The 27,875-nt window shown below is 31.2% G+C and overlaps 2 protein-coding genes across 4 annotated transcripts; both read right to left on the bottom strand.

The window, feature by feature from the left end:
• Positions 1 to 1,217: 1,217 nt before the first annotated feature.
• Positions 1,218 to 25,354, bottom strand: LOC110672297 (protein NETWORKED 1D-like). 3 transcript variants are annotated; one of them, XM_058152728.1, is made up of 5 exons: positions 25,043 to 25,354; positions 10,649 to 10,708; positions 10,238 to 10,507; positions 2,798 to 8,472; positions 1,218 to 2,610 (listed from the first exon to the last, which is right to left on the bottom strand). In XM_058152728.1, the coding sequence occupies exons 3-5, from the start codon at positions 10,338 to 10,340 to the stop codon at positions 1,438 to 1,440; spliced, it is 6,951 nt and encodes a 2,316-aa protein (XP_058008711.1). In that variant the 5' UTR covers positions 10,341 to 10,507; positions 10,649 to 10,708; positions 25,043 to 25,354; the 3' UTR covers positions 1,218 to 1,437. The 3 variants fall into 3 exon arrangements, with proteins under 3 accessions (XP_058008711.1, XP_058008712.1, XP_058008710.1); XM_058152729.1 differs by lacking the exon at positions 25,043 to 25,354 and adding an exon at positions 24,811 to 24,979; XM_058152727.1 differs by lacking the exon at positions 25,043 to 25,354 and adding an exon at positions 11,050 to 11,227.
• On the bottom strand, positions 19,118 to 24,920 carry LOC110673422 (protein NETWORKED 1D). Its single transcript, XM_058152730.1, has 4 exons — positions 24,806 to 24,920; positions 24,601 to 24,660; positions 24,194 to 24,463; positions 19,118 to 21,467 (listed from the first exon to the last, which is right to left on the bottom strand). The coding sequence occupies exons 3-4, from the start codon at positions 24,294 to 24,296 to the stop codon at positions 19,297 to 19,299; spliced, it is 2,274 nt and encodes a 757-aa protein (XP_058008713.1). The 5' UTR covers positions 24,297 to 24,463; positions 24,601 to 24,660; positions 24,806 to 24,920; the 3' UTR covers positions 19,118 to 19,296.
• Positions 25,355 to 27,875: the final 2,521 nt, after the last annotated feature.

The following is a 27,875-nucleotide window of genomic DNA, read 5'->3' as shown; positions in this document are numbered from 1 at the left end:
GAGTTGCACAAGACACTACCTATTTAATAAATAGATCGTATTAATAAATTAATATCTTTGATAATATTTTATAGTTTATTTAATAAAATAAAATAAAAAAATTATAATCCATTCAATAAAATAAAAATAGTTAAATATTTAAAAAAGCAGATATCGTGAAATGCATCATTTCACTTTGGATTGCACAAACCTTATTAAACATGTACTGCCCTTTCATGTCTATTTTCTTGTGTATGAAGCTGTGCTTCATAAAATCTTTTAATTTAAAATTTTTCATGATAGTTATGAATTTTAAACAACCGTTCCCAAGCTTTCAGCTCAACCCAATTACAATAGAACCAAACCCAACCCCACCCAACCCAACTCTAACAGCCCAACTGATTCATAGCCTCCGAGTCGATAAATAAGCTGTCACATGACTGAAGCAGGAGTAAGATGTAAGGGGATCTTGATTCGATCAAATTCTAATAATGGGTTTAGATAGCATACAAGAAAATTTGAGAAGAGTTAGGATAATATTTACAACAGACTTAAATTTTATATGTTAAATATTTATTATTTAAATTTATTTATATAAATATTTAATTAAATATAAAATATCTTTTTTATAATAATATTTATATTTATATTTTAAATAAAATAAAATTTAAATATTTTATATTATTAAAATTTTAAAATATAAATTATTAATAAAAATAATTTTTTTATATAAATTATTAATTAAAATATTTAAAATTAAATAAATTTAAATATTTTTTTAAATAATAATAATTAAATTTAAAATGAGTTAAGAGTTTAAAAATATTAATTGGATTCCAACAGGGCAATTGCGTAGGGCAATCAGGCATTCTTCACTAGGCATGCCTAATCAGGCATGAGGCACCCATTAAAGCTACTGCCTCTCAGAAAAACTGCTCTGATGAATAGATAAAAAGTGAATTTTACATATTATTATTAGACAAAAAAATTATGTTATAATTTTCTTTTTCTTTTTCATAATAGAGAGAGAAATCCAAGAACTTATTTTTTTTTTTAATTTAATGATATAAATTTTTTTTTGCACATGTAAATAACACGCCTTTCAATATAATTTATATTAAAAAAATTTTAATGTGTCAAAAAATAAAAGTTTAAACTGAAAAATAAATTCGGGTTCTCAAAATCAAAAGCACGTAAAATTCGAGAGCTTAAAAAATAAATTTTTCCAAAAAAAAAAATAAGCGAAAGAAGCTCTACTAAGGCTGCCTGAAACACGCCCGTCGTGTACAATAGGATCTCTAGGCTAAAGAGTAGTCGATTCCTCTCTTATGCAAACAGGGATAATATTCAAGTCTATGGAAGATCTCTAAGAAAAAATATGCACAAAACAACTTAATGTCTTAATTTAACCTTGAGCTAGAGCTACACCAATTTTATGCCGATGGAATGTGATTTTCCTCAATCCCCTTTGGTTGGAGGTTGCATACATGCACAGAAATGCCCTTTCTCTCTCTTCTGGCTTGTTCTCGTCCCACCATACAGATAGTCTCGCAGTCGAACCCCTGTATTTCGTTCTACAATTTTGGTTTTTCCTCTGCTTTTGTTTTCATCATCAAGTTTCAACAAAAGAAATTGCAGTTTCTGCACCTCCAACTGCAACCGCCCAATCTTTTCAGACCCTCTTCTTGCCTGTTCCGAAATTCTTCTCTTTCTGACACTTCCATTCTCATCCGATGCCAATGCAGATTTCTCATCAATGGACAATGGTTCATCTTCAATGCTCTTCATTAATTTGCGATTCACGTCAAACAACTTCGTTATCGCCTCCTCAGACTCTTCCAACTGCCCTTTCACGCTATCATATTCAATACCTTTTCCCTTCTTGTTCTTATCTGTGATCTCCACCTTCCTCTTCATGTCTTGCACGGTTATTTGAAGATTAGTTAACTTTTGTGCATCAGAATCAAGTCTTTCTAGAATTTTCCTCTCATTCACTTCTTGACGAGACCCTGACAATCTCTTTGAGATCTCCAACTTGTCCACACTAACATGCTTCTCAACCATTGATTCCATAGAAGGATCCTCCTTGTTCTCAGTCGATGCAGCAGTCTCCTTCTGAGCCTTTCCAACAGTAAGGTCAATACTGTCATTCCGGTCAGTGGATTCACATATTTCAAGCATCTGATTATCAGCTTCTCCAGTCTCCCTTCTGCTGATCCCGTATGATGAACACTCGGATGTCTGATCAAGCATTATGTCTTTCGTCATCACTTCAGTCCTCTCTTCAGAAGTTTCATGTATTGGCTTCTGAAGCCCGAGATTACCATAAGCCTCGGATCCCAGTTCCTTGTCCTCTGGATTTTGATTCCTATGCTTGCTTGATTCAATAGCTTCTTCATTTGAGTTGCTTATGGATTTCAACTCTTCAATCTGTCTAATTGCATCAGCAAGTTTGGAATTAGCATTAGAGTTTTCCAGAATAACTAGTCTCTCCCTTTCTTTTACAGCTTCTTCAATAGCTATAATCCTCATTTGCAAACCCTGCAAGTCCAAAAGTCCACCTGGCCCCACGCTAATTTGATCATCGCTAATCTGTTGACAACTTTCAGCATCCACCGCAAAGGGGGCATCCTGCAACAAGTAAAATATAAGCCATGAATTTTTAGATGATATCCAAAACCAGATGCAACAACAGCTTATGGAAGAAATGACAATTGGAAACTTATTCACTACCGCTGCTGAAAAAAAAGTGGAAAACTATAGCTAAACTGAACATGCAGACTGTAGGCGAACTCAAAATCTGATAAAACAAAATTACCTTGGCTTCCTTCTTGTGAATTTCATGAAGTTTTGCATGTGAGAGAGTATGATTTTCCAGAGATGCTATACAATCCATCAAAGAAATGAAAGCTGGGACATATGAAGTCATCTGAGACCTTAGTTCTTCATTCTTATGTTCCACGGTGCCTACTCTTTCTTTCATCTGGTCAATCTCGCTAGCTTTCAAACAATTTCTGCCTTCAAGGCTCTCACATGTTTCAATGAGCTCATGAACCTTTCCTTCATACAGTGCTTGTTGGACAGCAGATGTCTGCAGTTCGCCAAAAAGTGCAGCAGCCTGAGACTCCCACCATTCTACCTCATTTCTTCTTTTTTGCAGTTCACAATTCAAACTTTCCTCCCTGATCTTATTTTCTAAAAGTTCTCCATTCAATTTCCCCAGTTCAGTCTCCAATTTCCGATTTGCTTCCTGAATGCATTCTACCTCCTTAGTTTGTTCATAACAGTCTCCAGACAGTTTAATGATCTGCTTTTCTTGATCTGCTCGTATCAACTCAATCTCATCATACTTGCACTTCAAGTCCTCCACCATTTTATGCAACTCTCTTTTCTTATCTTTTACTGCACTAAGCTCCAATAACACCCCCTCCATTATCTTCACCTTCTCATTAAGGCCATTATTGACATGGAGAAGTTCATCCAGATTTTCACTAAGCTCCTTCATTTCCAAAAGTTTTTCAGAGATGATATCCCTGAAAATCAGAGAAATGGTACTTAGAGACACTGTTTCAGCAAAAATGGCACAGTTCTCATCTTCTAGATTACATTTATCTTCTCCCAAGTTTGTGATTGACTTCATCAGCCATCTTTGCTCATCAACCATCTTGCAATTCTCCTTCTGTAAATTCTGGTAATCCCCTTGCAAATCTAAGAGCTGTCCGTGCAGAGTCTTTAGCTCGACCTTCAAAGATTCCTCTTTGTGGTCTCCCTCTATTATCTTCGATCTCAATTCTTCATTAACCTCTGCAAGTTTTTGGCTCTCACCATGCAAAACCAAGAACTGCTCTGACCTGCTTGCCAACTCCTGATCAAGATCTGCTCGGATCAACTCAACCTCATCATACTTGCACTTCAACTCCTCCACCATTTTATGCAACTCTCTTTTCTCATCTTTTACTGCACTAAGCTCCAATAACTTCCCCTCCATTATCTTCACCTTCTCATTAAGGCCAATATTGACATGGTGAAGTTTATCCAGATTTTCACAAAGCTCCTTTATTTCCAAAAATTTTTCAGAGATGATATCCCTGAAAATCAGAGAAATGGTACTTAGAGACACTGTTTCAGCAAAAATGGCACAGTTCTCACCTTCTAGATTACATTTCTCTTCTCTCAAGTTTGAGATTGACTTCATCAGCAATCTTTGCTCATCAACCATCTTGCAATTCTCCTTCTGTAAATTCTGGTAATCCCCTTGCAAATCTAAGAGCTGTCCGTGCAGAGTCTTTAGCTCAACCTTCAAAGATTCCTCTTTGTGGTCTCCCTCTATTATCTTCGATCTCAATTCTTCATTAACCTCTGCAAGTTTTTGGCCCTCACCATGCAAAACCAAGAGCTGCTCTGACCTGCTTGCCAACTCCTGATCAAGATCTGCTCGGATCAACTCAACCTCATCATACTTGCACTTCAACTCCTCCACCATTTTATGCAACTCTCTTTTCTCATCTTTTACTGCACTAAGCTCCAATAACTTCCCCTCCATTATCTTCACCTTCTCATTGAGGCCATTATTGACATGGTGAAGTTTATCCAGATTTTCACAAAGCTCCTTCATTCCCAAAAATTTTTCAGAGATGATATCCCTGAAAATCAGAGAAATGGTACTTAGAGACACTGTTTCAGCAAAAATGGCACAGTTCTCATCTTCTAGATTACATTTCTCTTCTCTCAAGTTTGAGATTGACTTCATCAGCAATCGTTGCTCGTCAACCATCTTGCAATTCTCCTTCTGTAAATTCTGGTAATCCCCCTGCAAATCTAAGAGCTGTCCGTGCAGAGTCTTTAGCTCAACCTTCAAAGATTCCTCTTTGTGGTCTCCGTCTATTATCTTCGATCTCAATTCTTCATTAACCTCTGCAAGTTTTTGGCTCTCACCATGCAAAATGAAGAACTGCTCTGACCTGCATGCCAACTCCTTATCAAGATCTGCTCGGATCAACTCAACCTCATCATACTTGCACTTCAACTCCTCCACCATTTTATGCAACTCTCTTTTCTCATCTTTTACTGCACTAAGCTCCAATAACTTCCCCTCCATTATCTTCACCTTCTCATTAAGGCCATTATTGACATGGTGAAGTTTATCCAGATTTTCACAAAGCTCCTTCATTCCCAAAAATTTTTCAGAGATTATATCCCTGAAAATCAGAGAAATGGTACTTAGAGACACTGTTTCAGCAAAAATGGCACAGTTCTCATCTTCTAGATTACATTTCTCTTCTCTCAAGTTTGAGATTGACTTCATCAGCAATCGTTGCTCGTCAACCATCTTGCAATTCTCCTTCTGTAAATTCTGGTAATCCCCTTGCAAATCTAAGAGCTGTCCGTGCAGAGTCTTTAGCTCAACCTTCAAAGATTCCTCTTTGTGGTCTCCGTCTATTATCTTCGATCTCAATTCTTCATTAACCTCTGCAAGTTTTTGGCTCTCACCATGCAAAATGAAGAACTGCTCTGACCTGCATGCCAACTCCTGATCAAGACTGCTTTTAGCTGTCATAAGATTTGCCACCTCTCTTTGCAGTTGCCCAAGCAGAGTAACAAGAACTGTATTCTCAACGACCAACTGTTGATTTTGATCTTGCATCTCAAAGAGAAATCTTTGTGTTTCTTGAAGCTTGTCAAGTGCATGGCTCAAAAGCATTTGATCTTGCTCAGCCTTGTCTTCGCACCCCTGTTTCACATCAAGTTCAAGAGTTTTCAGCACCCGATAAAGCCCAACTCTTAGCACATCAATTTTATCATACAAAGATTTCATTTCCACTTGTTGTTCAAGATTTTCAAGCTCCAGTTCAGAAATCAGCTTCTCTGACAGTTTAGACGCCTCCAGGAATTTTTGACACTCAAGGAAATGGGAAAATTTATGTTCTTCCAGATCTTGCACACATTTCTGCAAAATGAAAATCTCAGTCTGAGCATAAAAGGCTTTGTCCAGTTCTTCTTCATGTTCTTTCTTTATGCACTGGCCTTCTTCTTGTAGCATACGTATCCTTGTTGCCATACCAGCCAATTGAGACTCACTCAACTGGGCAAGAGTAGCACGTTCCTGCTTTTGAGCATTCAAGTGAACATGTAATTCTTCTACTTCATGAAGTGTGGATTCTCTCTCTTTATCCAAAGCTGAGTATTTCTCTTTTAAATCTCTGTAAACTTTCTCCAAATCTTCCAATCTTTTCTGAGTGACGTCCAACTGAGAAACTAAATTTCCTTTCTCAGTAACTAAATCAGACTTCTCATTGTCAAGCAACATATATAAATCTTGTATGCTCTTTGATTTTTCCCTCAATCCCTCAATTTCAGCATATGCATCGAGAAGGGAACTCTCCAGAATGGTATTCTTCTCTGCAAGTTCCTCCAAATTATCAGTTGCAATCTGTAAATGAGAAACTAATGTGGATTTCTCAGAAACAAGAGTGGATTTCTCTTCTATGAGAGATTGACAGGATTCTTCTAATGCCCGTACCTTCTCTCTCACCCCTTCTAGCTCAACGTGCAAATCTGATAATGAATTCTCTAAAAGAGCATTTTTCTCTACAAGTTTCTCCATGATCTCCAGCTTTTCCAAAAGAGCAACATTTTGGCCTCTCTCTGTCTCACAAACCTCTTTCAGCTTTATGTTCTCATCCTGCAAACCCTTCACAGATGACCCAAGGCACTCTGGACTGAAGCCAACTGAATCCACCTGGTCCATGATAGCCTGGTTTTTCTTGTTAATGCCTTTTATTTCCTCCTTCAGACAGTAAATCTCTTGCTGAAGAGCATTTCTCTGGTCCAGTCGAAGTTCTACCTCTGCTTCAAGTTTCCCTATCGTCTGCCTTAAGTTTGAAATCTCATCTTGCAAGTCTTGTATCGTCAAAGTTGAAGATGAGTTGACTTCACTTAGGCCTTTGTTCTCTATCTTGACCTTCTCAACTTCATTTTGTAAACTCTGATTACAGACTTCTAGGTCCTGCAAAATCTCAGCTCTGTTCTGAAGCTCTGCAGCCATAGATCTGAGTTCTTCCTGAGATTGAGAGTGCAAATGCTGCAAAGTCTGAAAAGCAGTTTCAGCCTCCACAAATCGCAAGCGCTCTTCTTGTATGCAAGTCCACAGTCTCCCCAACTCCTCCTGCTTCTCTGTAAGTTCATCACTTTGAGCGGACATTTTCTGTGCCAGAGACTCCAACTCAGAGTGCATAGTCTGATTTGATCTCTCCAACTGAAGACACTTTTCTTCAGCACCCTTCAACTTCACAACTCCATCATCTAACTCAGATTTAAGCCTTTGGGCCTCCTCCTGGACAAAAGCAAGTTTCTGCTCCAAGCTTGAAATTGTATCCAAGCACTGCTGGTACTGAACAGCAGCAGCTTCCTTTTCTTCAGTTAGCTTGGCTAGCACTTCCTTCAAGCGTTCAACCTCCATCTCAGCTTTATCAGCACATTCATTAAACCTCCTGGCATCTTCCTCAGCATGCAATATTTTTCCCTCCAGACAAGTTATCTTCTCTAGACACTGTTTGTACTGAAGAAGAATATCTTCTTTTTCAGCTTCTAATTTATCAGCTTTACAAGAACGCTCATTGAGTTCCTTTGCATCTTTCTGGGCATTGGAGATATTGTTCTCCAGATAAGCTATTTTGTCCAAGCAGTGCTGGTATTGAAGCAAACTAGCTTCCCTTTCAGCCTCTAGTTTAGTGAGGGCTTCCTTCAAAGTCTGAACTTCTGCTTCAGCTTTGCTGGAATCCTCTTTTGCACAAGAGACTTCTGACTCTAGATTAGACAATCTTTGCAAACTCTGTTGGTACTCAAGTAGGCCAGCTTCCTTTTCAGCTTCTAATTTAGCAAGAATGTTCTTCAAGGTTACAATTTCCTGCTCAGCTTTACTCAGTAGCTCAGAATCAGATGGAACTTGAGCCTTGATATCGTTTTTGCCATCGTCTTGCACACCTTGATATTTCTCTTCCGCATCATGAAAACTAAGGCCTTTTCTTGCCCTTCCTTCTCCAGTCCCAAACAAATCATTGAGCTGTTTCAAACCCCTTCTGCCAGGAACAGAATCAGATTCTTCAGTAAAAGCTCCATGCTTCTTGACAGCAGGTGAATGTGATGTAGAGATTCCCAAAGCATCCTTTTGCAATTCATCAGAATCAAAAAGTGCACGTATTGGTGGCATGTCAGGTGTACATGGCTCGCTATCAGCAGAACCTATGGGTGAATCATCAGTTAACATCAAAGGGACTTGGTTGGGAAATGCTTCAGCCATTGTTCGATGTGCTTGACGGAGCACTCCAGTTGCATGATCATATCTTTCGGCCAAGGCACGATATGCTCTGTAAAATTCTTCAACCAATTTCATAAGCTCTGGGCGTTTCTCATAATACATCTCTGCCCTCCTTGCAAAGGAATCTGCATCTTCTTCAATAAGTTTAATCATTTGTTTGACTTTGACGTCCATATCTGCTCAAACAGAAGATAATGGAATTAGGGGAGAGAAACAGAGAGCATCAATTCACGATTAAATGAAGCAGAGAAACTATAGAAGTAGACAATGAAGATGAACTTTTAAATATTGTCAATTTAGCATCTTGTAGAAATGCAAAGTCACCATGAGCTAACCTGTGAATTTCTAAATTATTAGTTACAAACAACAGGACCTAATTTGATCTTCTGTTAAAAAGTAATTGCAACTTTATTAATCACAAACCATTCATTGTTTAGAAAGCCAATTGAACAGTTATGGATGTAGTTTTAGAAATTGAATGAGGTTTATCAGGCTGACTTTGGTCAGGGTTGACGTAGAATGGAACACTATTCCTCCCCGGAGACTATGTTTGTTGTGCACGAAATAAATAACTTATTAACTGAACTTCCTTCTTATAAGGACATTAATAAACATGAGAAGGAAAAAAAAAAGGGTGCACCATCTCATGGATGATTCTTCTAAAAGCTTGGTTCCTTTACCAAAATGGGACACTTACCCAAATGGAGAATAAAAAAAGAGAGGACAGGAATCCCAAGCCACATATGAATAAGCTTTAACGTTCTAAACACACTGAATGAAAATATAATAGATGAGACATTGAATATAACTTATTAACTAGAAAGGAGAAAGGCAAACGCAAACAGAGGCAGACAAGGAAAAATGGAAATTTTTGGATACCGTTAAAATACATCAGCATAGGTTACTCATTTAATTCCTCATATTTTACTACCAAATGTGTGATCAATTTCACCCATTTATCAGAACATGTAAATATGAAGATGTGCTAGCCACCATAGACACAGAGAATACATATTTAAGCTCAAAATGCAATTAGATAGCCTCTTGTACATCTTGAAAAATGCATAATTTATTTCCATTTTCAAAGTTTTAAAGCTATGGCTTCACATAATTTTTAAGTGGTTTAGCCAGTTTCATCATCTTTTTGGATTTCTTTAGTTTTGTTTCTTTGTATGGCCAGTTGCAAAATAGTGGTTGATAGGTGCTTTGAATCTCACTTGCATCATTGATGGTGTGCCGCAACAACTAGCACGAAGCACCCATCTTCATTAACAGTAATTCACACATTCTAAACTATCACTTTATCTACTAACATTAAGAAAACATTTTTCTTTCTTTTTCCTGGATGAAGATAATTTATTCGTATAAATTGTAACGGAGACAATATTTTGGTGGTGTTGGCTATGAAGTTTTCCAAATAGCCAGACCACACCCTTAATTCAGCAAATATAACTGACAACAGGCCTTTTCTGTACCAAATAACAAAATAATCAACAAAAAATTACAGATTATCAATGTCTATGAAACCAGTTAAGGTTTGAGATGGTAGTTCCTTTATTTAAGATATTCATATGCTACATTTCTCCATTCCACAGACAACCTAAACATTCTTAAGCTGCCATACATATAGAGAGGTGAGCATCATTCACACATGTAACCCATTTATTTGATGAAGCAAAATTTGAACGGGGAATGACCAATTTCTATTATTATCTTCATAATTCAACTCATTGTTTCAGTATCACTATAATCAAATAATAGCGGGACCACATCAGAGATTTCACATTGCCTTCAAACTGCCTCAAGTCTATTAAATCTACAGCTATGGAATATTTCTATTCAACCGCTATAATGCCACAATATAAGCCTAATAAGTTATAACTCAAAATGCATAAACTCCGTAGGGAAGCCTAAATGAGTATAGAAATACAAAACTGGTACCTGTAAGATTCTCCTGAAGCCATTTTGAGTTTTTGGGGCTTATGTGGCTGTCCCACCACCAGGAATACATACGTTTAGAATCTGCTTGCGACACAGCTGCCATGGCTCAATCCAGTAACACTACCACTTTCTAATTCTGATCATAAGAAACTAATATCCTCCAAATGATTAAGGATGATCCAACTAAGAACCAGATGTATTCGACCAAAATCCAATCAATTAAAACACGCGATGGCTAGTATAAAGCTTTTTGTGTCTCACTACTTGTATCTGGTCAACAACATTAATAAGCAAAACATGAGATAAATCAGTTTCCTGATCAATCAGAACAAATAATTCGATGAGATCAGATTAAAGCAATCTGGATACGAAATTTAAAAATCATAATAAGTACTTAAAAAAAAAAAATACCTGATGAGTATATTTGTGCATAAAAAAGTAACCACTATCTTCAGAATTTGGGAAAGAAACCTGATAAAACGAACACCGCCACAAAATCAAAATAGCCAAAAGAAAGAGTTAGAGAGAAATTTGATAAAATTGAAAAAAAAAAAAAAAGAGCTTCAAAGAAGCCAAAATGCAGTATTTGATCAGTGAAATACAAACAACTGTACGATCCTACACTCCAGATGGCACAAAACGGCAACTAGTCATAGTTTCCAAAGGAGAAGAAGAAGAAGAAGAAGAAGAAAACGATATCAAACGGCAAAGAATCAAAAAAATACACAAACACCTGCAAAAAGCTACATGATCATATTGACTGAATCCTGATGCTTCAATTTTTTATTTTACAAACATTAAAAAAAACTCACAAGAATTTCTTTATTCTCTGAGTAGTTGCATGTTTTGGTGTTCCTATCCCATGTCCGTTAGATCTCTATTCGTCTCTCTGAAACTCGCTTCTTCTTCTCTCTCTTTGCTGTTAGCTTGCTTTTTATGCTGTTTGTTTGATACTTTGAGAGAGAAAAAGAGAACTGTCCCACTAGGAAGCAAACACTATACTCATGGCGTAGGACGAAAAAAAAAAACACTTAAATCATTTTTTTAGAGAAAAAAAGAGGTTAAATTGCGATTTGCGAGTGTGATACTGTAGTCTACTATTCACGCTGTCTACTCGTATTGGATTAGCGATTACAGTAGGACGAAATGACAAAATAGTCCTTTCTTATCTTCTGGCGAACTGTCAGGTGAGGAATTCAAAAATGTTTTTCCTTGGATTTCTGGAAACTGCGGGCGGTTGGTAGGATTTGAGGGAAGATACCATTGCCATGTTTGGCTCTGGAATTTTCCTTGCCCCTCTCCAACTGCGGAGATAGTCCCTTGTGAAATAAAAAGGGAAATTCATTAAATTAGATAAAATAAATAAATCAGAAAAGAATTCATGAGCGATTGTTAAGCAATAGATGATAGAATTCATTCATGTGCAAGCAAATACAAATCAAGCATTGAATAAGCTCGTATAACAAAGAAATATAGAGTCTATCTAGTATTACTATTGAAATTAATATTAAAAAAATATTTTTATAAATATATTTATTAAAAAATATTTAAAAATTAATTTTAATTTTAAAAATATTAAAATAATAAAATTACTTTTTTAAATTACTTTTCTCCATAATATTTTAAATTAATACTTTTATTTAAAAAAATAATTTTAAATTTTAAACTTAATGTCTGTTATAACTTAAAATATAAAATATATAATAAGATACATAATATTTATATTTTATATTATAATGATTTTTCTGAAAAAATTTATAAAAAAATAATTTAATCTTTCACTATTTTAGTATTTTAGAAAAATAAAGCATGATTGAAAAATTATTCTATTATTTTAATATTTTTATAATTAAAATATAATAATTTTTTTAATTTTATATATTAAAATATTTGTCTTAATAATAATTATAATAATAATATTAAATAAAATATCAAAAATAAAAAAAAATAATTTTATTTCATCATGCGCTTGTTTAATAAAATTAAATAAGTAATTGGATAATGTTTTATTATGTGTTAAAATAGTTAATAGATAATTTTTTTAATGTGAGTTAATAAATTATTATTATTATGATGATGTAATTAAATAATTTTAATATCAAATTTAATTTTATATCCTCAAAATATGTTTAAAAATATAAGTGATAGGCGCAGGAAAAACAGATTTGAAGGTCTTAAATAAAACGACAGGGATAGAAAAAAGATGATGGGGCATTTTGGTAAATAAAAAAGATAAAAATCGATGAGGCTAGTGAGTTGGCTGTGAGAGAGGAAATGACACGGCGTTGGCCTCAAGGAAGGCGGCGTCTACGTCATTGGACGGTGGCCAAATTCAGACGGATGCCCTTCATCACGCGACTAAGAATAAATCTTTTAATATTAACACGATAAATTTGCTTTATTAATGTCATGTCTTTTTTTATCAGGATTTTATTTTCAGGCTGAAAGGTTAGATGAATTTAAGTTAATTTAATTTAATATAAAATTAAAATATTTAATTTTATGTATTAAAACTTTTTTTTACTGTAAATAAGAGTATTTTATTTTATTAAATGAAAATATTTATTTCTAAAATTGGAACGTAAAAATGATAATGTGGAATTGATATTTCCTTGAAGTAGCAAGAGTTGCGTCACAAGAGAGATTAATGGTTTTATTTAAATCGCCTTTTTTCTAGTTGTGTAAAGCCAACCTTGTTATTTTTATTTATTTTTTAAATCCAGTTCCCACACTTTCTAGCTTTTATTTTTATTTTTAAGGGATTACTTTCTGGTGGCTGGTTAGCAGCGTGTAAACATATAAATAATATCAATCAACAAAAGTCAATTTAGAGGATAGACTTATTTTTAATTTGCAATTTTATTTTTTAATTTATAAATTAATTTTTAAATAAATAGTTAATTATTTAATAAATTTTATTTAAAATATTTTAAAATTTTAATTAAGTATTATGATTGTTAACTCTGAACAGACAATAACTATCAAAAGGGTGAAAGAAGCAGCACAGAATTTCTCACCCTTAAAGATTTTTAGTATAAGAAAAAAGATTCTGCAGACTGGTTTTGCTCGTCTGAGCTGCCCAACATATGGTATTCTTTGACTCCTTTTTTATAATAAAATTTAATATCTTTCCTTTTTTTTATTTTTTTTTATAAAGATTTTAACCTAAAAAATAAAAAATTTTATAAAAATCTACTGTTTCCTTAAAAAATGCTTAAGTGGAAGAATATATTATTCCACTCTTAAAGTCTTATAGGCCTTGTTTGATTAACTATTTAGTGCGACTGATGACTGATAGTAGATCATTGTTATTATTAATTTATAGCTGATAATTAATAATTGATGATAACTGATTGATATTAAGTGTTTGATAAAATTATGTTAACTGTTGTTATTGATATGTAAAATAACTAATAAAGGTATGCATCATGTAATTTATTTTATTATTAAAATAATAATGTAATTATTAATTTATTATATATTATTAATTATTTTATTATTAAAATAAATATATAATTATTAAATTGTTATTTCAATAATTTATTTTATTATCAAAATATATAAATAAAAATTAAATATTTTAAAGTAATACAATATCTAAAAGCACTTAAAATATATTCGAAAGTATTATAAATAATATTTATTTAAAAAAATAATAATAATTATTTGCCGATTTGATCTCATAAAAATTGAGAATTGAAATAGGAGATGAGATAAAACAATAGAAGAAATCAGTGTTTTCATTAAAATAGGAACAAGAAAATAAAAATAAAAATACGACAGAAGATAACGTTAGAGTAAATATTTTTTTTAGTCACAAAATAAAATAAAAATATAGTAATTATCAATCAACTCATATTTTATGGTTGATAGATAACAGCTGCTGATAGGTATCCTATCAGCTAACAATCAACTATCTTTTAACTTTTTAAATATTTACCAATTATGTTATATTTGGATGCCAATCATTTATCAGTTGTATTCAATAACTGAATTAAGCACTTCTATAATATCTACAGAAGATCTGTTGATTATGATGTTTTGATTGAATGAGAATTTCTCTGAAGTTTTTCATAATTAATAAGTTATTTTTTGAGAATAAGCTATGAAGATTCATCTTTTAAAAATTATTAGCACAATATAATGTTTACTTAATTAAATAGTAATTTTAAAATAAATAAATAAATCATAATTAATAAATACCTCACTTATAACTTTTAACTCGCTTTAAATAGTTTTTAACTTGTATATCTAACTAAATATTAATGTATTTATAATTTTTTTATTCATAAATAGATTTAATAAATTTGTAAGTCAAAACCAAACACTTTTACTCCCACTCCCTAGTCAAGAATAAAGGTCTGTTTGGTTTAATTGTTGAATAGAACTGATAACTGTTAGTTGATAATTACTACTGTTAACTGATAGCTGATAGCTAGTAATCGATGATAACTGATTTATGTTAAGTGTGTTGTAAAATTATATTTAGTTGTTGCTGTTGATATATAAAATGACCAATAAGGAAATATATTATATAATTTATTTTTATTATTGAAATAAATATAAAATTATAAATTTATTATATTATTTATTTTATTATTAAATTAAATATACAATTATCAAATTAATATATCATATCATTTATTATATTATTAAAATAAAAATATAATTATTAATCTATTATATTATATTATTTATTTTATTATTAAAATAAGAAAATAATTAATTTTTTTAAATAATTAAATAATTTTAAAAATATAGATGAAATAATAAAGTAATTATTATTATTGATAAAGAAAAAATTTATAATTAATTTTAAGTTTTTAGATATAAATAAATATTTTATATTTTATGTTATTAATAAAAGACATTTTAACAAAGTTGAAATATGTTAATTAAAATATTAAAATTATAAATAAAAAATATAAAAGTATTAATAATATTAATTTTTGAGTTAAATAAAAAATGATAATATAGTCAAAATAAAATATCAAATCAAATCAACTATCAATTAATGAGAAATAGCTCTAAAAATAGAGTTAATATAAATTGCAGCTGATGAGTATCATATCAGCTGCCCATCAGCTACCAACTTTTATTTTTAAAATTTATCAAATACTTTAGTTTAACTGTTTGGATGTCTATCAATTATCAGTTGCACCCAATAGGTGAACTAAACATCCCTAGAGAAAATAGAAAATTAACAAAAACGTTATTAACTTTGAGAGATTAGTTAATTAACAAGGATATAAAACAATCAATAATATGTTTTTTGTTACAGTAATAAAAAAATTATTTAATTAATGAAAAATTAGCCATACTACTTATAAATTTATAATATATCACCTGATTCCTTGATTTAAATTAAAAAAAAAAGATAAAAAAATAGGTCAGATGCTTTGACTTGAGATTGTACACTTCACCTACGACTACTCCCGTTACTATTATTAAAAATATTAACAGCAAATCAACAATTCCATTTATGTGAAAAAAAAAAATCCATTTATGTGAAAACAAAAAAAAAAGAGAGAAGGCATTTGGAGTTGAGGGGCAAAAGAGGGAAAGGGCTAATTTTTCCATTTCTTAAGTCTCGATAAAGGAAAATGCTAGCATGCATCCGATTACTAAAATACATTGCAGGGGTTTGTGTACAACTGAATTGATTTGAAATGAAATTTTAATTAATTAAATTATTAATAAATTTTAAAAATTATTAATTTAATTAAAATTAAGAAAAATTAAAATTAAAAATATTTAGTTTATTATTAATTATAATTGAATTAATTAAAAAAAATATATATATATATATTATTAATTATTTAATAAAATATTAATAAAAATATATTTATATTATTTTAATTTATAAAAAATAATAAATATAATTTGATATTAATAAGATAATAATTGTAAGTTAAATATTATTATAAAATCATAAAAATAATAATTATAAATAATATAATATTAATAAAATTATAATTAATAAGTTAATTAATTGAAATTTGGTAATTTTAGTTAGTTCAATTATTAAATTAAAGGTAACTGAACCGATAGTTGAAAATCGAAAATTTTTATTATTATTTAACTAAAAATTGAATCGAATCAAATTTACTCTTACCGAAATAATCGAATTTCATTGATTCAGTTAAGTTATTTCGTTATAACTAAATAATGCATATCATTAATATATTATTCTCAACATAAATTAAGTAACAATGAGTCTCATATTTTATATTTTAAAAATACACAATAATATCTCTAAAAAAAGACTTTCCGTCAAAAAGTGCGTAAGTTTATCCAAGCCAACGTATGTTTAAACCAATTTTAATCTAATGTATATTTTTTTATAAAAAAATAATCCATTTAATTAACTAACAAAAGGGTCCAAACCATTTGGAAAATGTTGATTCTGAAGCCATTTCATTTTATTTTATTGAGGAAATATCTTCATGGTTGCTTAAATAAATTATTTAAATTCAGTATAATGTGTGCAAGCATGTTTAAATTATTTATAAATCTTTTAATTATGATATGAATGAATTGTTTTCTAATGAAAATTAATCCATTACACCATTTTATCATAATAAATTAAAAAAATAATTACAATAAATAAAATTCAGCATAATGTGTAGAAAAATATTTAAAATATTTATACATATTTTTAATCATAATATGAATGGTTTGCTTTGAAATAAATCGTGAAAATGAATTTAATACAATAATATATTTATACATGTTATCGTAACACGTTTAAAAATATAATCACAATAAGAATAATTGTTACTCTTTAATTGATATTATTATTATAGTTAATAATCTGATTGCATATACAGTGCCATAGGCTGTATATTTGTTATTGCATATATATGATTTGATTGGATTGTATATATTAATATAAGATTTCTAAATGTATACGTTAGTATGAATAAGCATTAGGCAAATTGCTTTCAAAAGTCTAATTATGTGGAAGCATAATCCCTTGGACTCTTCTACTGACAAGGACACTTATTGAAACTGATTTAATAGAGCAAAAAAAGGCCCTAAAGGATAAGAAGCCTTGGAATTTTTTGCTTGTATGGTGGAACCCTAATCAATAATAAATAATAATAGAGCCAGTTTGATTAATTAAGTTTGATTTGTTTGTTATATGACAATAGTTTAAAGCCTTAATCAATTGAAAAAAAATAAATGGTTGAAAAGCTTTTCATTTGATAAGTAAGTGAGAGGGAGGGAGAGGCAGGTGGGTAAGGTGACTTCTAAGCCTTTACATGGTCCGTTTTTCTTGTCATCCATATTTGTTGTCCCTCTTCCTTGCAAGCTAATATTAATTAATTAGCAAGGGACTTCACCCAATCCTCAGTTGAGATTGCAATGCGAGTGAGATGGGCGGCCTTATTGAATGAATATATATAGATTAAAATCCCCCATCTCTCTCTCTCTCTATATATATACAACATTATTGCTATGAGATTTGAACTCGAAGGCTTTGATGGTGCAATGGATTACTGTCATCATTTGCCGTGCTTGATGGTTAAATATAACAAAACAGGATTAGTTGAAGTAAGAGATTTTTCACTCGGACGCTTATAATTAGCCTCTCGTATGCACATGAAGGGGTGCAAATTAAATCATGAGTGTGACTTTTATATAAAAGCTGCTACAGCAACTACTGAAGTTAAGTAATTTTTTAGAAAAGAAAAAGTGTTTTTCTTTTTGTGAATGTTGGAATTCGTATTCCCATTCATGGATTTAAGTTAAATTTTTTATGAATATTATTTGTTTGGTGATACTGTTAAAGTTATTATTAGGAAAAATAATTTTAAATATATAATTAAAAAATATTAAAATAAATTAATATATCTTAGTTATAAAAAAAATATTTTTTAATACTGTCTAAAATAGTACATTTTGTTTGAAATGTTTTTTTTTTAATTCTTTTAATTCATGGTCAAACGGGACTTAGAAAAAAAAAAACAATAAATTAATCTTAATTATTATTATAGTGAGAAGAAATAAAGTGAAAAAGAGAAATAACGAATGAATGGATGTGCTTATGGTTGGGTGGAGTGAATTCGAGGACTTTTTTAACATTTCAACAGAAAGACAATCAGATGTCTCACCAAGACATCATGATCCTTCTCAATTGCACGGGCAAGGCCACTTTCTCCAAGTTACCTCATTATCGCAGCAGTGTTTGTAGGATCATTAAAATTCAAGCAGGAAAAACATTTTTTTGAAAAAAAAGGAAAAAAAAAAAAAGCAAGAACTGCATTGCATGTAAAAGGGGCCCACCCTGGGCCTCAGCAAACCAGCTCTATTAATTTATTCCTACCTGAAAAAATTGAAAAACAAGAAATCATGATGGCTCTGTAAAACGATGGATGAGTTCATGGAGAAAAGGCAATTAGCAAGAACCATGTGGTGTTTTGTTCTCTGGAGCTTCTTGTCTTCTTGATGACTCAAATACAAATTTAGCAAACAAAACCCCACTCCCATTACTTTGGGATATCATGCAATATTTACATACAAAAAGTGATAAAAAATTAGACCTATTGGCGGTGTTCATGGGCCGTCACATATATATATATCTGGTTAAGTTTAATTTCAATTGAAATGGTGCACATGCCCATCTTATTTCACCGTTTCTAAAAAGCAAACAAACCCTATAATTGCCATGATTTTGCTAGGCAAAAGTGCAAACAGGAGTAAAGGAGAACCTGTGGCCCACCCCCATCTGCCACAGGAGTTTCCAATGCCTATTACCATGTGCAGGTCCTAAAATGCACCACCTTAAAGGTTGTGCCTGTTATGAGTTTGTACTTCTTAATGGTCTGTTGAGGAAGGAAAAAATAAAAAAGAATAGCTTTGCCTTACCTCTTATCATTTATCAACAACCGTTTGTTTTCATGTTATATGAATGATAATCTTGTAAGCATGTCTTCCAATCTTTTCTGAGTGATGTCCAACCGAGAAATTAAATTTCCTTTCACAGTAACTAAATCAGAGTTCTCATTTTCAAGCAACACACATAAATCTTGTAAGCTCTTTGATTTTTCCCTCAATCACTCAACTTCAGCATATGCTTCGAGAAGGGAACCCTCCAGAATGGTATTCTTCTCCGCAAGTTCCTCCAAATTATCAGTTACAATCTGTAAGTGAGAAACTAATGTGGATTTCTCTTCTATGAGAGATTCACAGGATTCTTCTAATGCCTGTACCTTCTCTCGCACCCCTTCTAGCTCAATGTTCAAATCTGATAATGAATTCTCTAAAAGAGCATTTTCCCCTATAAGTTTCTCCATGATCTCCAGCTTTTCCAAAAGTGCTACATTTTGGCCTCTCTCTCTCTCACAAACCTCTTTCAGCTTTATGTTCTCATCCTGCAAACCCTTCACAGATGACCCAAGGCACTCTGGACTGAAGCCAACTGAATCCACCTGGTCCATGATAGCCTGGTTTTTCTTGTTAATGTCATTTATTTCCTCCTTCAGACAGTAAATCTCTTGCTGAAGAGCATTTCTCTGGTCCAGTCGAAGTTCTACCTCTGCTTCAAGTTTCCCTATCGTCTGCCTTGAGTTTGAAATCACATCTTGCAAATTTTGTATCGTCGAAGTTGAAGATAAGTTGACTTCACTTAGGCCTTTGTTCTCTACCTTGACCTTCTCAACTTCATTTTGTAAACTCTGATTACGAACTTCTAGGTCCTGCAAAATCTCAGCTCTGTTCTGAAGCTCTGCAGCCATAGATCTGAGTTCTTCCTGAGATCGAGAGTGCAAATGCTGCAAAGTCTGAAAAGCAGTTTCATCCTCCACAAATCGCAAGCGCTCTTCTTGTATGCAAGTCCACAGTCTCCTCAACTCCTCCTGCTTCTCTGTAAGTTCTTCACTTTGAGCAGACATTTTCTGTGCCAGAGACTCCAACTCAGAGTGCATAGTCTGATTTGATCTCTCCAACTGAAGACACTTTTCTTCAGCACCCTTCAACTTCACAACTCCATCATCTAACTCAGATTTAAGCCTTTGGGCCTCCTCCTGGGCAAAAGCAAGTTTCTGCTCCAAGCTTGAAATTGTACCCAAGCACTGCTGGTACTGAACAGCAGCAGCTTCCTTCGCTCCAGTTAGCTTGGCAAGCACTTCCTTCAAGCTTTCAACCTCCATTTCAGCTTTATCAGCATGTTCATTAAACCTCCTGGCATCTTCCTCCGCATGCAATATTTTTCTCTCCAGATAAGTTGTCTTCTCTAGACACTGTTCGTACTGCAGAAGAATATCTTCTTTTTCAGCTTCTAATTTAGTCAGTTCCAGCTTAAGCGACTGAACCACAATTTCAGCTTTACAAGAACGCTCATTGAGTTCCTCTGCATCTATCTGGGCATTGGAGATATTGTTCTCCAGATTAGATATGTTGTCCAAGCAGTGCTGGTATTGAAGCAAACTAGCTTCCCTTTCAGCCTCTAGTTTAGTGATGGCTTCCTTCAAAGTCTGAACTTCTGCTTCAGCTTTGCTGGCTTGTTCATTGAGCCCCTTGGAATCCTCTTTTGCACGAGAGACTTCAGACTCTAGATTAAACAATATTTGCAAACTCTGTTGGTACTCAATTAGGCCAGCTTCTAATTTAGCAAAAGTGTTCTTTAAGGTTGCAATATCCTGCTCAGCTTTACTCAGTGGCTCAGAATCAGATCGAACTTGAGCCTTGATATCGTTTTTGCCATCGTCTTGCACACCTTGATATTTCTCTTCCACATCATGAAAACTAAGGCCTTTTCTTGCCCTTCCTTCTCCAGTCCCAAACAAATCATTGAGCTGTTTCAAACACCTTCTGCCAGGAACAGAATCAGATTCTTCAGTAAAAGCTCCATGCTCCTTGAAAGCATGGGAATGTGATGGAGAGATTCCCAAAGCATCCTTTTGCAATTCATCAGAATCAAAAAGTGGACGTATTGGTGGCATGTCAGGTGTACGGGGCTCGCTATCAGCAGAACCTATGGGTGAATCATCAGTTAACATGAAAGGGACTTGGTTGGGGAACGCTTCTGCCATTGTTCGATGTGCTTGAAGGAGCACTCCTGTCGCATGATCATATCTTTCGGCCAAGGCGCGATATGCTCTATAAAATTCTTCAACCAATTTCATAAGCTCTGGGCGTTTCTTATAATACATCTCTGCCCTCCTTGCAAAGGAATCTGCATCTTCTTCAATAAGTTTAATCATTTGTTTGACTTTGACATCCATATCTGCTCAAACGGAAGACAATCGAATTAGGGGAGAGAAACAGAGAGCATCAATTCACAATTAAATTAAGCAAAGAAACTATAGTAGTACAAAATGAAGATGAACTTGTAAATATTGTCAATTTAACATTTTGGAGAAATGCAAAGTCACCATGAGCTAACCTGTGAATTTCTAAATTATTAGTTACAAACAACAGGACCTAATTTGATCTTCTCTTACAAAGTAATTGCAACTTTATTAATCACAAACCATTCATTGTTTCGAAAGCCAATTGAACAGTTATGGATGTAGTTTTAGAAATTGAATGAGGGTTATCAGGCTGACTTTGGTCCTAAATTGCAGAATCCTCAACTCGAAACTATTACGGAGAAATAATGCAGAGTTGACGTAGAATGCAACACCATTCCATCCCGGAGACTGTTTGTTGTTCACAAAATAAATAACTTATTAACAGAACTTCTCTCTTAGAAGGACATTAATAAACATGCCAATAAATGTTTCTTGAAGGAGCGATTACAGTAATAGAGTTATATATTATTTATTGTTATGCCTGATCCACTCAACTTTATAAGGTAAACAAATTTTAAACATATATAATATATAATATTATTTTTAATAATTTTAGTAAATTTTCATTAAAATTAATATAAAATATAAAATTAGTAACAATTTTATATTTTGAATTAATATACATAAAAAGAGTTGAATTAATTATATAGTTTAAAAAAAAAACTTATATAATTTATGTATAAATTTTTTTATATTTTAAATGATACATAAAAATTTGAAATTTACATAAAAATATTTTATGTTTGAATTTTATTAGGTAGCATATGTATTTATAAGAAGAAAATACTCTTAATTTGCAATTATAATTTTAATATTTTTAATGTAATAAAATAATTGTAAAATATCTTGATTATTAAAATTTATATTTTTTGAGATTTATTTTTTTTATTTACAATTATTTGAAACTTTAATTGTGATTAAAAATTATATATACACACACTTAAAATTGACTAATTAAATAAATGATCCCACTAAATAAAATTTTCAGCTTGGACAATTGATAAATTATACATGGATATAATTAATTTAGAAAATAGTTAATTATACTCATTGCTTGCATATTTTGGAAGAATTAATGTTATTTTTATTCAAAAAATACCATAATAAAGTATAATTAAATTAAAAAAATAATTTTTAGGGTGACAATATCATAAAAATTTATTGAAAATATAATAAAATAAAAAATAAAATATTTCTCATTATTTATAATATAATAAATAATAAAAATTATTTAAAGTGGCTTATAATTAAATTAAAATAAATTTTCAAGAATCCATATATATACTTAAAGAGAGGGTTGGGGGCCATGGCCCCACTAGCCCCCTTTCCTCCGCCTCTGGACGCACCATCTCAGGGATGGTTCTTCTAAAAGTTTGGTCCTTTTACCAAAATAGGGACACTTGGCCTAATGGAGAATTAAAAAAGAGAGGACAGGAATCCCAAGCCACATGTGAATAAACTTTTAACATTCTAAACGCACTAAATGGAAATATAATAAATGAGACATTGAATATAACTAACTAAAAGGGAGAAAGGCAAACGCAAACAGAGGCAGACAAGGAAAAATGGAAATTTTTGGATACCATTAAAGTACATCAGCTAATAGGTTACTCATTTAATTCCTCACATTTTACTACCAAATGCGTGGTCCAATTCGCCCATTTATCATAGCATGTAAATATGAAGATATACTAGCCACAAATGATACAGAGAATACAGATTTAAGCTCAAAATGCAATAAGATAGCCTCTTGTACATTTTGAAGAATGAATAATTTATTTCCATTTTCAAAATTTTAAAGCTATGGTTTCACACAATTTTTAAGTGGTTTAGCCAATTTCATCATCTTTTCGGATTTCTTTAATTTTGTTTCCTTTTATGGCCAGTTGCAAAATAGTGGCTGATAGGTGCTTGGAATCTCACTTCCGTTCATAGATGTTGTGCCGCAACAAGCAGCACGAAGCACCAATATTCATTAACAGTAATTCTCACATTTTTAACTATCTACTAACATTAAGAAAACATTTCTTTCTTTTTCCTGGATGAAGATAATTTATTCACATAAATTGTAACAGAGACAATATTTTGTTGGTGTTGGCTATGAAATTTTCCAAATAGTTAGACCACACTCTTAACTCAGCAAATATAACAAACCACAAACCTTTTATGCACCAAATAAAAAAAGAACCAACAAAAAATTACAGACTATCAATGTCTATGAAACCAGTTAAGATTTGAGACAGTAGTTCCTTTATTTAAGATGAATGAGCAGCAAAGGTGGACATTTATATACTACATTTCTCCATTCCACAGACAACCTAACCATTCTCATGCTGCCACATATATAGAGACGTGGGCATCATTCATACATGTAACCCTTTTATTTGATGAAGCAAAATTTGAACGGGGAATGACTAATTCCTCTTATTATCATCATAATTCAACTCATTGTTTCAGTATCATTATAATCAAATAATAGCGAGGCCACATCAGAGATTTCACATTGCCTTCAAACTGCCTCAAGTCTATTAAGTCTACAGCTATGGAATATTTCTATTCAACTGCTATAATGCCACAATATAAGCCTAATAAGTTATAACTTAAAATGCATAAACTCCGTAGGGAAGCCTAAATGAGCATAGAAACACAAAACTGGTACCTGTAAGATTCTCCTGAAGCCATTTTGAGTTTTTGGGGCTTATGTGGCTGTCCCACCACCAGGAATACATACGTTTAGAATCTGCTTGCGACACAGCTGCCATGGCTCAATCCAATAACACTACCACTTTCTAATTCTGATCATAAGAAACTAGTATCCTCCGAATGATTAAGGATGATCCAACAAAGAACCAGATGTATTCGACCAAAATCCAATCAATTAAAACACGCGATGGCTAGTATAAAACTTTTCGTGTCTCACTCCTTGCATCTGGTCAACAACATTAATAAGCAAAACATGAGATAAATCAGTTTCCTGATCGATCAGAACAAATAATTCGATGAGATCAGATTAAAGCAATCCGGATACGAAATTTAAAAATCATAATAAGTAATTAAACAAAATACCTGATGAGCATATTTGTGCATAAAAAAGTAACCACTATCTTCAGAATTCGGGAAAGAAACCTGATCAAAGGAACACTATCACAAAATCAAAACAGCCAAAAGGAAGAGTTAGACGGAGAGAAATTTGATAAAATTGAAAAAGAAAAAAAAAATAAAAGATAGCTTCAAAGAAGCCAAAATTCAGTATTTGATCAGTGAAATATACACAACTGTACGATCCTACACTCCAGATGGCACAAAACAGCAACTAGCCAAAGTTTCAAAAGGAGAAAAGAAAAGAAGAAGAAGAAGAAGAAGAAGAAGAAACTTGATCAAACGGCTAAGAATAAAAAAAATGCACAACTCCTGCAAAGAGCTACATGATCATATTGACCGAATCCTGATGCTTTAAAGATTTTTATTTTTTATTTTTTTACAAAAAAAAAAAAAAAAAAAAACTCACAAGAAGTTCTTTATTCTTTGAGTAGCTGCATGTTTTGATGTTCCTTGGCAAGTCTAATCCATGTCCGTTAGATCTCTATTCGTCTCTCTGAAACTCGCTTCTTCTTCTCTCTGTTTGCTGTTAGCTTGCTTTTTTCGCGGTTTGTTTGATGCTAAGAGAAAGAAAGAGAGAACTGCCCCACAAGCATGCAAACACCATACGTGTGGCGTGGGACTAAAAAATAATAATAATAAAAACACTTTAAATCTCTTTTATTTATTATATTTTAAAAGTAGAAAAAGAAAACTTTTTTTCTTTATTTTTACTTGGGATGAATTAAGATTATCAAAATTTAATCTTTTGATATTAACACAATAAATTTGCTTTATTAGTGTCACGTGTCAAATGTTTTTAACAATCAACGATTTTATTTTCAAGCTGAGAGGTTAGTGATCTGTTTTTTTCAGATGAATTTAATTTAATACAAAAATTAAAATATTTAATTTTATGCATTAAAACTCTTTTTTTTATTGTAAATAAAAGTATTTTATTTTTATCAAAAAAAAATATTTCTTAATGTCGAACATAAAAATGGTAATATGGAATTGATAATTTCCTTGTCAAAGCAGTAAGAGCTGCCTCACAAGAGAGATTAATGGTTTTATTTAGGCCGTCAATCTCTTTCTATTTTTCTACTTCTGTAAAGCCAATCCTGCTTTTGAGCGGAAAGCGCGTGGGCGATTGTTATTTTTATTTATTTTTTAAATAGAACTGCTGTACAGTACCCACGCTTCCTCGATATGTTTTTTTTTTTTTTAAGGGATTACTTTCTAGTAGTAGGATAGAGTAGAATTCGATTCAAATTAAAAAATTAAATTGAATTGAATTAATTTAGTTTAATTGATTTGATTTTAAAATTTAAATGGTTTGATTTTATATTATAAAAATTTCAGTTATTTTGATTTTGTTCAGTTTTGAAGAGAAAAAAATCGATTAAACCAAACCGAATTGAATAGTAATTTATATATTCAAATTGAATCAAATTGAATAGAATTGATTTATTTTTATGAAAAATTTATGAATTATATTTAATTATATATGTATTAATTGTTTAATTTCATTGATTAATGGTTATTAGGTTCAAACTAAAGTTAAAATTAGACCAAATAACTTGAAAATCATGTCTAAATTAAAAAATAAATTAAAAATCAAACTGATCGATTTAAATCAAACCGAACTGAAATAAAACGATTCGATTCGATTTAATTTTTCAATCATTTTAATTCGGTTCGATTTTTAAAATTTAAAATTTTATTTTTATAATTTAATTCGGTTCAATTCGGTTCAAATCGAATGCTCACCCCTATTTTTTACTGGCAGGTTAGCAGCATATAAATAAATAAATAGTAGCAATAAAAAAAAGTCAAATTAGATGTAGACTAATATTTAATTTATATTTTATTTTTTAATTTACAAATCAATTATTTTATAAAATTTACCTAAAATATTTTAAAATTTTAATTAAAAAATATTTAAAAATAACTTAATTTACTATAGTAACAAAAAAATATATGATTAAGTGATGTAATTATTAACTTTGAATAGACAATTACTGTCACAAGATTGAAAGTAGTACAGAATCCCCTGCAGACTGGTTAGGCTCATCTGGACCACCCAACTTCTTATAGTATTTTTGAGGTATTATAATGGAATTCAGGAGTAATATTTTATATCCAATTTAGTTGGATAATTACTTTCACTTAACCTTGTAAATCTTATTTATTCTCTTTCTTTATCTCCTTCTTACAGAAAAACCTTAGACTGAAAATTAAATAATGTTGTAGAAATCTCCCACTTCCCTAAGAATTGCTCAAGTAAAAGAATTTGTTCTTATACTTTTGAACTCTTTTAATATTTACAAACGATCTGTTGATTCTAATGCTTAGATATGATAGAATTGCTGTGAAGTTTTTTGTAATTAGTAAGCTATTCTCTAGGAATAAGCTTTTACTTATTCACCTTTTAAAAATTATTAAGATAATATAATCCTTATTTAATCATATAATAATTTTAAAATAAATAAATAAATTACAACTAAGAAGTATTTTACTCATGACTTTTAATTTATTTTAAATAAATTTTAAATAACGAATTTTAACCTAATGTATTTTTTGGAAAAAAAAAATCTACTTAATCAACTAACAAAATGGGTCCAAACCATTTGGAAAATGCTCATTCTCAAGCCATTTTATTTTATTTTTATTGTGGGAGTAGCTTCATGCTCGCTTAAATAAATTATTTAAATCAGTGTAATGTGTATAAGCATGTTTAAATTATTTATAAATCTTTTAATCCTGATATAAATGAATTGTTTTTTAATGAAAATTAATCCATTACACCATTTTATCATAATAAATTAAAAAAATAATTACAATAAATAAAATTCAGCATAATATGTAGAAAAACATTTAAAATATTTATAAATATTTTTAATCATGATATGAATGGTTTGTTTTGAAATAAATCATGAAAATGAATTTAATACAATAAAATATTTATACCATCTTATCATAACACGTTAAAAAATATAATCATATTAAGAATAATTATTATTCTTTAATTGATATTATTATTATTAATATAACTCATCAAAATATATATAATTAATCAAGTAACTTAAGCTTTTTGATAGCGCATGAGTTTAATGATATTTAATGGTTATAATTATGCATTATAAATAGAAATATAATCCTACAATTATATTAGCTACAATTATAGTTGACTTACCATAACTAACCATTATCTATATTTTATTTAGAGGGATCAGATCATTTATGGAGGTATGTTATTTCTC

This window comes from Hevea brasiliensis, chromosome 9 (assembly GCF_030052815.1).
Source record: "Hevea brasiliensis isolate MT/VB/25A 57/8 chromosome 9, ASM3005281v1, whole genome shotgun sequence".
NCBI classification, from domain to species: Eukaryota; Viridiplantae; Streptophyta; class Magnoliopsida; order Malpighiales; family Euphorbiaceae; genus Hevea; species Hevea brasiliensis.
This window is presented reverse-complemented; position numbering and strand designations above follow the sequence as displayed.